The sequence below is a fragment of the Trachurus trachurus genome (genome assembly GCF_905171665.1).
Source record: "Trachurus trachurus genome assembly, chromosome: 23".
Taxonomy (NCBI): Eukaryota; Metazoa; Chordata; class Actinopteri; order Carangiformes; family Carangidae; genus Trachurus; species Trachurus trachurus.
Window position 1 is genome coordinate 20078288 of NC_139912.1, and position 13111 is coordinate 20091398.

Here is a 13111-nt window from a genome sequence, read left to right on the forward strand (position 1 = left end):
GGAGACAAATGTGAGATAAATGTGTGTGCAGTGCCCAGAACAGGGCCAGAGTGGGACCAAAGCAATCCTGGTGTTCTGTGAGTCTGGGCGATTACACATTGGTCGACATAATAGAAGCCCATTATCTGAGGGCCAGGGAGGAATGACAGGGGTGGCAAAGTCAGCCGGCAGATTAATGAGATCACCAACCAGTTTGAAACTGTCCAAGCCAAAAACATTAGGCAGAGAAACCTGTGAGAGATGTAAATAGACAGAGGGGGCCTAGGAAAAACATGTTGATAGGGACTCCTAAAGCTCCCATAGCATATAAAGTGAGATTCCCATGTCTTATAAAGCAGATCTAAGAGAGTCTCAGAGCCTTCTTTCTTCTGATTGGTTCACTGACCTAACCCTAACCCTCACTGGAGCTCTAGAGAGAAGCTGAGAGAGATGGTTAACTACAATGAGATGGCTTTTTGTTCTGAAAATCTTCTTATAGATTGATGGTGTGTTGCAGTTGTATTTGGAAGTTGAAAATTCAAAGTAGCGAGTCAGAATTTTAATCTGGAACACGCTGAAGTCTCCAATGTGGAGACTTAAATTCTTGTGTTATCAAAGTGGTAACAATAGCCTAGCTAGCAGTTCATTACATATTTTTGCTTAAAGTTTGAATGGCTTTTTAAAAACATTGTAACATTTGCATTTGAATTTAAATCTAACATTTAAGTAGGTAAAAGTTGTATTTTCATTTTTGCTATATTACTGTAATTACTGTAAGCCCTCAACTCGGAAGCAATGTCATTCCAAGCTTCAACGTCCGACTTAAATGGAATACACCATAAGACTTGATATAAAACACAGGAAAGGTGTAATATATTGACCTAAGAATTATAAAATAGAGGCACTACAGTGGGCACAGATTAACTGTTTTTTCATTTTACTCATATTCATCTTACCATTTCTTTTTACTTTAAATTTTTATTTTAATTAGCAAAGGTGAAACTGTGGTCAAAATAAAATAAAATAAAAATCAAACTTCAAAAATGATACACTCTTGTTACCAGACCTAGTGGTTCCCAAACTGTGGACTAGGGACCACTGTTGGGCTGTAATGGAATCAAAAAAATCAAAACTTTAGTAAAAGATTTATATGAAAGTAAATTAACAAAATTAATGTTTAAAAAAATTATATTTAAAAATTCTTTGCAACTGGTATGGTTAGGCCCCTGCTGTATTGTTATGGGGTCGGATGTGGGCTGTCAACATTTTCATGTCATGTTGCTACACAGGACAAGTTGTGACTGTGGCTGCTTGTGCAGAGCTTCACCTCAACCACTGAAATATTTTCTGCCTGAGAGGAACATTTGTATCAATCTGTCATTTCCTTTGGATTTTTCTGTCATACGACTCCCCCGGGATTGTGTCCTTCATGCAGAGAAAAAAAAGGGAAAAAGTAGAAAGAGCGATGGAGTCTGTATTGGTGTGCTCATCCATCACTGATTTATATAGGCACACTATTTGTATGCAAATGATCCCTCATTCAGCTCTGAACAGTGCAGTTAATGGTGTTTTCAGGGCAATCTGTCACTCAGCGCACTTGACAAGGCTTTCTCATTCAACGGCATGTCCTGCACTGTCACGTCCACGTGTCTCTTTCACAGAGAGGTGCGCTGTCGCTCTGATCACGGTGAGTGGTCTTCAGGTAACTGTGAGCAGCTCAATTACACAATCATACTCATTCACACGCACTCTCCACAAGCTCACATCATAAGAGCATTGGAAAAAAAAAACAGACTGCATGATGCAACCAACCGTCTGCAGAATGTAGCAGCAGGTGTGACTGGAGCTCTGAGGTGTTAGAATATTTTTCTACTTGTGTAATTAAGGTGGGACAAAATATTACAACCAGCCTCCAGTAGGTTTTAATTAACACCGCTGCAAACACCTTTAAGAAGTAGTTGAACTGAATGTGTCAATGCCAAATTATTAATTTGTAAGCTGTGCACATGTGGTGTTCATGGTTGAATACAAATAGCAGATTTCAGGTGAACATTCAGAGCTAATCCTGTGAGACTGGATGCCAGGTTGTAGCTGAGGGCGGAGACAGCTTTGTTGTGACATCCAATCCAATCCAATCCAACTTTATTTATATAGCACGATTTAAACAAACACATGGTTTCCAAAGTGCTGCACAGCAAGATAAAAATACAATAAGTAACACAACAATGAGTAAAACCAATGAGATAAAAAGAGATAAAAGATAAAACACAATACAATCAAATCAAAAAACAAATAAATAAAATCATTAAAATAAAATAAATGAAGTCAACTTCCGTGTTGAAAGCCAAGGAGAAGAAGTGGGATTTAAAAACAGACAGAGAGGAGGCTTGTCTGATGTGCTGAGGCAGATTGTTCCAAGGTTTTGGAGCTGCCACAGCGAAGGCACGATCCCCTCTGAGCTTCCGCTTCTCTGAGGACCAGCTGATCAGCTGACCTGAGAGACCGGGAAGGAGTGTAAAAGTGTAGAAGCTCAGAGAGGTACGGCGGTGCAAGACCATTGAGGGATTTAAAAGCAAATAAAATAATTTTAAAATGAACTCTAAAATGTATGGGCAGCCAGTGGAGTGAGGCTAAAATGGGGGTAATGTGCTTGTGTTTTCCTGTGCCAGTTAAAAGACGAGCTGCAGCGTTCTGTACCATCTGGAGCCGAGAGATGGCCGACGCACTGACCCCCACATACAGTGCATTGCAGTAGTCCAGCCGTAGTTATGAAAGCGTAGACTACTGTCTCAAAGTGCTGCCTGGAAAGAATAGGTTTTATTTTGGCCAGCTGCCTCAGGTGAAAGAAACTTGATTTAACGACAGACCTTCACCCCCAGGTTAGTAACAGTGGGTTTCAAAGTTACAGTCCTGCTGTCTTGTTAAAAGACAGATTTTGAAAGCAACATGGGTAACACACTTTAATGTGTTCACATTATTAAAACAGAATCAGAACCTGGGTTATGATAATAAAAAAAAGAAGACTTGGAAACCAACCTTTATGCAACCTTTACAAGTGATTGTGCTGAAAAATAGCCATGATAATAAAAAACTGCCCACTCACATTGGGTTTTTTGAGTTTTCTGCTTCTATGAAATTCTAATGAAGGTCGTCCCACGTCACAGCAGTTCTCACCCACTTGTGTGTCTGAATATCTGGAACAAGCTTTTGATTGGAGTTATGTCACACAGGCTTCAAGCTTGGGAAAGAGGAGGTCAGAAATAGTTCTGGTGCCATGGCTGGCTGTTTAACCACAACTTAAAAAAAAAAAAAAAAAAAAAAGAATTAGGAACATCAGTGAAAGCAGAAGGCTTCAAAAAAACGCTGGTTATTTTTCATCAAGGTCTTTATGAAAGGAAACCAGAGGCAGTGGAGCTCAGAGTGTTTTTGTACAGATTAATTTCAAACTCCCAGGTTGAAGCCAGAACTGACACGGTGGTTCGTTCTCAGACAAAGACTCTCTCAGTCATGTCTATGTGGAGAAGAAACACCACAAACTAGAACTGTCGAAAAGACACTTAAAACACTATTTGTCATCTCATGGATGGTGAGTATGGAGCAGTGGCATGGTTTCGGTGGTTGGTGACACGGATACTTAATCTTAGAGCTGCACCAAACAACATTTTCTCATATTTACAACAGGATAAATAATCGTTTAATGTGGAAAGTTTCACTCATAGTGACAAACCCACAGAGGATTATTATTATGATCTGAATCAATTTTGTGGCGATGTATGAAAAAAGCAAGAGACGAGCTTTCTTGGAGATCTGTCATTATATCAGCACTGTTATGGTCATATATGGGAAGTTATCAGTTTTACATTATTATTTCCTGCCTTCGCTTATTTCTGGACACTATGATCAATTTCACGCTTGGTTTGAAATGATGGCTCTTTATTTGAAGTGACTGTGAGGATTTCTTGTCAGCCTATGATCAATTTCATGCTTCATTTGACCAGGCTTGTCACATCACGGGGGCCGCGTCTTCACCACGATGCAAAGTAGGAAAGACTTTAAGAACAGATTGATTGTTTTGTTTGTTCAAGGAGCACAAACCTGTACAGTGACACAAGTCACACTGGGGGTGTCGCTTCAGGGATGGTGGGGACGGGTTGAAGGCCTGACCCACAATTTGTCAATGAGAACGTTTTTTTTCTTCTTTTTTTTATGGATAATTAGTCAAATCAGTCAAAACCATGGCAGAGGATTGTTACAGAGTTTTAATTATGTCTGTCTTTTGATTCTCTGCAGCCAATCACTGGTTGCTGAGGTTCAGCCGCTAGCTGCTCAGAGCTACGCTACGGAGGCTAATGGGATTTCTTGGTCTTCCTCATCAAACTCATCAAATACACAATCCAACAACTCCAAAACGCTCTGGTGGACAAGTTGTGACCTGAACATTCACCACGCTATGAGATAATAACGGAGCAATACGAGACAGAGTTGTTTTCGAGGCAAATGCAGAGAATGCTTGCCAAAAAACTGCCCCCGACGGGAAGGCACATAAGCAGTTTTGCATGAATTCACCTCGAAAACAACTCCGTCTCGTAATGTTCTGTTATTATCTCATAGCGTGATTAATGTGCAGGTCACAACTTTTCCACCAGAGCGTTTTGGAGTTGCTGAATTGTGTATTTGATGAGATTGATGAGGGAAACCAAGAAATCCCATTAGCCTCTGTAGCGTAGCTCTGAGCAGCTCGCAGCTCTGCTCCGCCGTTCTAAAAATAGCTTGCACCGACAATTAAAGGTAACAAACCTACTCCTTTGACCCTTCGCCAAATAACTTCATATAGGTTGGATTTGGGTTTCAGATTCAGCCTTGTGCAGAACTACAGACTTTTTTATTGTTTTTTGTTGAAGGAATGAATGTGATGAAGTGAAAAGAAGAAAGGAAAGAAGGCAGTTGCAGAAGAAAAAAAGGTCAACATATCCAATACTTGAGGCAGGATTAAAGAAGAAAATAAATAAATAATAATAGTTGCAGAAAAAGTTACAGGGTCAGAAGAGTTAACTATTGCACATACATTCAAACTGGTAAGGTGAATCAATCCTGCATCCTGCATCCATTGAGTCCAGCTCGGAGGGTGGGGGGACACCCACTGGAGGAGAATCCACCTCGTAGCCAACAGAGACACATTTTTTTATTTGAAGTTTTGTACCAGCTAAGTTCTTATTGTTAACCCTTGTCACCCCAAAGATATCAATTGAAGGATCTGGCCTGATTGTCTGAACTACAGAATATTTTTCATCACTGCATCAGCACCGGGCAGATTTGCATTCTGCTTTTCCCTTTCGGTCTTCATTACAATTTACCAACAAACTAATATTGAGCTTATATCGCAGCGGATGGAAAACTCAGCGTGAGCCATGTGCAAAATGTTCCTCAGTTACAGGAACATGGGACAGCCTTTTGCACTTTAAGTGACATCATCCCCTGAGGCCACACACTTTATGAACATGATCCATCAGCTCCTCTCTGCTCCCAACTGTGTCAACTTTATTTTGGTAAAAGCGATGAGTCACCCAATGATCTCAATAGCCCTCTGACGCTGTTATCTAACTCACCTTTACTGCTGTTCTTCCGGCCACTCGCAGGCAGTGGCTCAGCAAACATGTGACTGTGGGAAGAAAAGACACATTGAAAATTGCAACCTCTCTCTGCCCAGTCATGGATCCCACCTCTAATTGTGGTGCCGTTCTCTCGCCTCTGTCAAACGGCTCCAAAATTAGCCGTGGGGCTCTCTGGGTCAGCAGGGGTGCACCGATGGAACTTAGATCATGTTTTTTTACTTCTGCTGGTGTGTGATCTTTGGAGGAAGAAAACCGCCATCCTCCGATTTCCTGATTTGTGACGTACCGGGCGCTGAAGCCGTTCATCCATGACAGCTCGATGATTGCAGACGAACCTCAAAGAGCAGATGCTGGAAGAATGATAGTGTCTGTCAAGGTAATGATTTTTTTTTTTTGGCACAAAAACACAACATGGATATTTTGTTTGTCGGACTGACATGTGATGACACCATCTCTGGATGCTGACACCATGAAACACTCCCCCTCCCCTGCAGGGCCGGCTCTACGCAGGGGCAAGAGGGGGCAGTGCCCCCTCAAATAAATGTCTTACCCCTTAAATCCAAATTTTAGAAGTTGAGAAAGCACATTTTAATATACTCAAAAAATGTGTATATTACAAGTTGACAAAATTATCTGCAGTAGCACAAAAATCAGCCGAAAAAGGGACACTGTTCTTTTCTAAAATGTTCTGTTCTTTTTTCTTTTTTTTTTAGTATTCATAAGACTACCTTTTCAGTTTCAGTTAAAATCACAAACATTTTCTGGGGCTTTTAGCTACTCACCTTTTTCACCCCCTCTGGGTTTGCAATGCATCTTCAGGTATATCGACCCCTAACCCCCCATATAATGTGGCTCTTTGCATTACGACAGTAAAAAATTTGGGCTCTAAGACCCTGGTTGGCCACCCCGGCCCCGAGTTGGACAGGTCTGAAGGTAGAGGCCAGGGGCCTCATTTATCATTGTGGATACACCTTTTTTTACGCCATTTTCCCCTCGTTTTGTGCGTACGCACTTTTCTCCGCCAAATTTGGGATCTATCAAGCCAAAACCTGACGGGGAAAAGTGCGGACATTTACACCCATTTTGACCCTGGCGTACGCCTTTTTTGAGGAACAGGAGGAATTGGCGACACCGTTGCTGAGTCAGAGAACTGCAGTGTGAGAGGGAGAGAGGAGCGGAGTACATTTAGAAGAGCACAGTAGGATTTTTTGAAGTAATTGTGGTAGTGGTGGACCGTTGATGCTGGCAATCCAACCCGCTCTATAATAACACTAGGCTTTATGTTAATTGATAAACAGAGCGGATTGTGGATTTTGCTTTTTTGATTAGGCTATGTGTGACGTCCGACAAGGATCAAACCATCCAAGTTTAAAAACACACCGGCAGCAGCGCACACTGATCTGCAGCCTAGACTGTTATTATTCTGTCACCTGAGTTAACGAGGTGCACGTGTGTTTGGAGCTGACGAGAGGAGAGAATAAAGAGCGAGACAACGCGGCTCTGAGGAGGAAAAAGGACTCAGCTGTAAAAATGACCTAAACTGAGTCCAGTAAAGCTGTAACTGTGTAGTGGCGTTCAAAGTAATGGTAACTATCGTCCTGCTTCCTACATTGTTTTAACATCTAGATAAAAAAAAAAAAAAAAAAAAAAAAAGATTTTCTGGGATAAACGGGCAGATTACATAAGATTCTTCTTCTTTCTGCTCCCTTTTGTTGAGATTTGGGAGGTTTTTGTTTTTATTGTAGCTTATTAAAATGCAAGATCATTTTTCTGACTGATTTATTGCCCGTGTATCTGCTTTCGGAGAAGCGGAGAAGTTCCGCTTCTTTCCCCCGTCCTTCGCCCTTGTCTCCGTTGTCACTTTGTTGTCACAAAAGTTGCTGCGCCACAGAGAGCACATGGCTAATTAAATATGCACGACACGTGCTGACCATATATAGTTTATATAGGCGTTCCGGGGGCGGAGTAAGAGGTGTGTTCACGTGTGCACCATTCTTGGCTCCGGTGTGATTTATTGCGGAGAGTTGTGCGTACGCACAGTTTGATTGATCTGAAAAAGGTGTAAATATTTAGGGTGTACGCCATTTTCGTCTTTTCGCCGTACGCAAATATTTAGTAGCAGTTTTACACCCTCTTTGATAAATGAGGCCCCTGACAAAGTGCAATCCACTTCTCCAGGTTGGGGTTGGACACATAGCCAACAACCCAATTCAATGAAGTTACTATAAGCACAGAGAAACAAAGTGCTGGAGCATGATGTGCTCACATGATGCCCCCTTCACATTTCTGACTGCCCCCTCATATATGCCTGCCTAGAACCGGCCCTGCTCCCCTGTCCGAGGATACAAGTCTTTCAACCCTGGCCCTTTTTGATCCAATGGAAATAAGAAACAGCGTGTTGTATCCAGGCAACAAGTTTGTTGCCAGGTGACAGATAACAGAGGTCCTCAGACCAGAGACTGCATGTAACAACTCCACATGAATAAGACAAGGCAGAACATCAGTCACCTCCTGCAACTCGCACATTTCTTTGATAATCCTGCTTTGATGGCCTTTACCATTAAAGCAAACAATGCACATCTGTTCGCCGTCACATGAACAGTAAACTACCTTCTTCGTCTTTGGCGGTAACATGTGCAATAAACCTGGTGGTAGGCCTACGTGAGCAGATGAGGTGACAGTAAAACTCAGCTGCAGGAAGCCGATCCCTGCACCCGTTCACCAGCCTCAATCAGCCGGCCTAATTGCTGTACAGAATCAGGATGTACACAGTGACGCCTTATCAGAAAGGACATATCCGCCAGCAAATATGAAAACAGCCATAAGTGGTGGGATTATCAAACGTATTTCTGCCAGAACGCCGGGCCTTTCATGTGGCAGCCATGAGCACAGATAATGATCATTTCCGAGGCGCTTCAGCTGACAAATCCAGTGCCACCATTAAAGGCTTTTCATTCTCCCCCGGAGCTGTGGGGCGACTGTGTACTTTTTTTAAAATTTTGATGCAGATGCAGCTGCTTTAGTCGAGGGGGGGGGACATCTGTTGAGAAACAAAACTGTGTGTGGTCGACGGTTCCTGTTGCACGCGGAACATTAAAGATGCGCTAATCGATTTTTTTCATACTGTCAAAGGTTCAGATAACTAGCTACGTAATGTGAAAGGTGATACGTGTTGAGGTGATGGAACATCAGAGTACACCTAAAGGGATAGTTCAACATTTTGGCAAATTCACCTATTGCCATAGTCCCTTGTGTTAGGTTCATTACCTTATTATCGGTGCATGTTGTTTTGAGATCAGCGGGGCAGAGACATGAGCTGCTCAGCGAACACAATGGAGGTGAACGGTACAGGTCCCCTGTCCCTCATCAAACTCATCAAATACATAATCCAACAACTCCAAAACGCTCTTGTGGAGAAGTTGTGACCTGCACATTCACCACGCTATGAAATAATCATGTAACACTACGAGACAGAGTTGTTTTCGAGGCAAATGCAGCCGGAACTACATTTCAGACATGGCTGCTGGGCGGAGTGATTTTAAAAGCGCAAGTAGTTCCGAGCGTGGTATTTGCTTCATGTGTCGTAATGTTACATAATTATACATGGTTATTTCATAGCGTGGTGAATGTACAGGTCAAGACTTCTCTATGAGAGCGTTTTGGAGTTGTTGGATTGTGTATTTGATGAGTTTTGAGGGACAGGGGACCTGTACCATTCACCTCCATTGTGTTCACTGAGCAGCTCACGTCTCTGCCCCGCCGATCTCAAAGCAACATGCACTGACGATTAAAGGTAATGAACCTACTCCTATGACTATAGGGATTATGGCAATAGGCGAATTTACCTAAATATTGAACTATCCCTTTAACTCCACTGCGCTTTTTTATACTCTTGTGGCTCATTCTTGTAGTTTTACAGAAAACAAACTGCTTCCTTCAGCCCTGTTCACAAGCATTAGACAACTGATGCTTTATATTTCTTAGCAATACGTTCACAGGTCTGTAAATTCCTTATAATTCTAATAATTTTAATGTTTTAATGTTAGAAACATGTCGTTAGGAGCTAATTATAGGTAATAATGACACTGTTAAAATGCTGCACTTCCTGTTATTTGATTCCAAGTAATGACTAAGCAGCCTGATCACTGTAGAGTTTTTGTCAGTGGGCAGCAACAAGTTAGGAAAAAATTGGCTGTTTACAACTACGCAATGAAACACGTTATATAGATTCTAATATCAAATGGATGATCTATAAAAATACTCCTTGGTTTAAACGCAGCAGTAATTTGGGTGAAATTCTGCAGAAAAGTATTAGATCTACTGTATTCGACTAACTATTTGCCCTCATTTTCCTGTTAATTACTGTAAAATGACACTGTTAATGCCAGGAAACTTTCAAGCAACATTGAGGAAATGACAGAAATAAGCCATAAAATAAAGCTTCCCGAGTAATTTGTATTAAAGTATCTTATGGGCCATATCTGTGTTTCCATTGTGATAATTTAGTGTTGTAATGAACACGAATTGTTTCAGTGATGTTCATACAGCTGCTGCTGCCATAATTAAACCTTTGCTGCCATCCATCTATTGTATCTGGGAAATGCAATAATTAAATCTTTATTTAAAAAAAAGATGTGGACTCTGTGGACTGGCTGTAGTGAGGGTTGATCACAGCTCATTAGACGTATGTGTGTATGTGTGTGTACCATTACCAGCTGCTGTGTTTGTTCAGAATAGACCAGTTTGACTGTAAGTGTGTGGAAACATTAGAGTCCACCCATCAGGAAACATCATGACCTTCCTTTATAATCCACAGTCAGCTCAGCAGTTGTCATAAGGAGCACATGTTTAGTCTGATCATTTTGTAGAGTTGCTGTCTGCTGTCACTAATGATACAAAATGCCTTATACCAAGACCTTCTTTAGTCTTTTTAAGTACATTTTTGTTTATCCATCTACAGTTTAATTATCTTTCTTTACTACACTTTATTTCCTTTTTTGCATTGTGTACAGTAACACATGGTGTTTTACTTTGTCATCCAACCACTGTTTATGTTGTGTTCTTTCTTTTTCTTCTACAGAATCTAAACTTCTTGTTCTTGTCTGTCCTTGTAGCAAATACTGTGTCTGCCCTCTAGTGGACAAATGTCTCCACTACAATACATTTTGTCCCACTTTAAATTTCTTATGAAAACACATTTGTTTTGTTATTTAGCCACAGTGTGTAGATTATGGATCTCAGACTGACATAGTGCTAAAAACAATCTTAACCATTATTATTATTATTATTATTATTATTATTATTATGAGGAGGAGGAGGACCAAGTATACAAACCACCTGCTGTGTTTTTTGGAGTCATTTTACCCATGTCACCTTTATTTATAATCCCGATACAGTTAAACAAATAGATCTCACAACTCAAGAGCTCATAATTAAAATATAAGAATATATTGGGGAAAATCAACAACACATAAGCTGCAACAATTTAGGTAGGTTTCTTATTATTCTAAATTTGATTTGCATCACTAATCAAACCAACATGTAATTGTCACTCAGTTTATTTGTGCTGAACTCTATTAACACATGCTGTACCAAACAAAATCAGGATTTTCAACTCCACTTTTATTGCTAAGGTAGAAAAGGACACTCAGGTGTGGTTCTGTATTTATACAGTGTTTTCAGTGTTTCGCTTTAACATCAGTCCAAGTCATCCTTTGTTTTTTTGTTTAACTTGTTAGAGTTCAAACAGCAGGACGGCCCTCAGAAGACCTCCAGGTCTGCAGAGTTGTAGACCACGGCCGTCTCCTCAGTCCCCACAGCAGCTTCCTCTTTGCCCTCCTCTTCCTCCTCCTCCTCTGCAGCCTCCTCCAGTGACTCCAAGGCCTCGTTGGTGTCGCTGGCGAAGGTCTCCCTGGAGACGTCGTCGTGCTCCTGCAGGTTCAGCGTGCCGATGGCCTGCTTCATCTTCTTGGCCACCATGTGCCGCCTCCTCTTCTGAGCCGCCTTCTTGTTCTTGCACTCTCTCTGGGTCTCGTCCAGGAAGACCTGTCTGATCTGGGCCTTGGTGATGCTGGGCGTGTTCTTCAGCAGGTACAGGTACACCCCACCGGGCGTCCTGCGCCTGCTGCCGTCCATGGTGTGCACCCCACCGTTCTCCTCCAGCGTGGCCGTCTCCATGAGCAGCTCTATGGCTTTTTTCGTCCCGACCACTTTGACAACTCGCTCTATCAGTTCTTTCTTAGGCTCCTGCAGCCTGTATGCTATCTCATCTATCACTCTATCCTCCGGGTCGTCCTCTGTGATCTCGTATCGGCCCTTGACGTCCATCTCGGCTCTGGGGCCTATCCTGTCTTTAGCCGGCCTCTTCCTTTTAGCATCACCTCCTGCGTCGCCCTCTGACCCCCGACCCTTCATGTACTCCTCCAGCTGGGTGTCCAGCATGTTCACCTCCCCATCATCCTTACCCAGTCTCTCCAGCTCCCTCTCCTTCTCCATTATCTTACGGGCCAGGACAAAGTTATAAGTCTCTACGTTTCTGCTGGACATGCTCACTTCACCCTCCATGCCAAATATGCCCAGCTCTGCGGTCATGGCCTCCTGGCACTGATCCTGAACCACAGAGCCCCAGATGTTGTTCACCTTGCGGCCTGCCAGCGCGCTGGGGACGGGCAGGCGGGTCGGTCCGGGCCGGGGGGGGCCGGCGGAGGGGGGCTGGGGGGCGCTGGACACTTTCTGACGCTTGCGGCGCCAAACTGCCGCCTCCTCGTCCGACGAGTCCGGGTCGCTGTCGCTGGACTCCACGGTGCGGTAGTCGCTGGCCGGGGGCCGGGCGGCAGCAGCGGGGGCTCTGCTGTGGAAGGACTGGCTGCTGAAGGCTGCAGGGGCCGGGGCTGGAGGGGCCGGGGCTCGGCCTGGTGCAGCTGCTCCCATATCTGTATCCGAGCCGGACCCGGAGAGCTCCCCATCCTCCAGATCACCGTCCATTACATCTCCGACATCCGCCATTTCTTGTCTGGAAGCCACAGCAAACGACACAGCGACGACTGTTTATTAGTGTTTCAATGCATGAGCTGAAGTCAACACCATGGATGTATTATATTATATTATCCATGGTCAAGACCAGTGACTAATGAGCGATAACAGCTAACGTTAACTACCGGTATGCACCGTGCACGAGCAGCTAGCGAAACCACACAACTTCATATGAAACCTGGCAAAGAACCAAAAACCTCAGAGTTAAAGGAGAAATACCGTCAAACGATGAGACAGCGGCTGTCCCTCGGCTCTGTGGGGACTTGTCTGTGAGTCTTGTTCGGCTCCTGCACTCACGGGGCTGCTGTAAATGAGGTTTACAATCAACAGAGAAACTCTTAAGACCCTCAGAAGAAAATTCGCGCTATGCTAAAGCCCCACTTCCGCTTTACAACTCACACCCTTTCAAAATAAAACGCGCCCGCGGAAGAAGAAGATAACACGGACTGGTTTATATCTTCGTAAAACGAAATTATAATACTACTGTA

The 13111-nt window shown here is 43.1% G+C and overlaps 1 protein-coding gene across 1 annotated transcript; it reads right to left on the reverse strand.

Annotated features, from left to right (window-relative positions):
* Positions 1 to 10976: 10976 nt before the first annotated feature.
* Positions 10977 to 13085, reverse strand: phax (phosphorylated adaptor for RNA export). Its single transcript, XM_083999259.1, has 2 exons — positions 12843 to 13085; positions 10977 to 12603 (listed from the first exon to the last, which is right to left on the reverse strand). The coding sequence occupies exon 2, from the start codon at positions 12594 to 12596 to the stop codon at positions 11352 to 11354; it is 1245 nt and encodes a 414-aa protein (XP_083855385.1). The 5' UTR covers positions 12597 to 12603; positions 12843 to 13085; the 3' UTR covers positions 10977 to 11351.
* Positions 13086 to 13111: the final 26 nt, after the last annotated feature.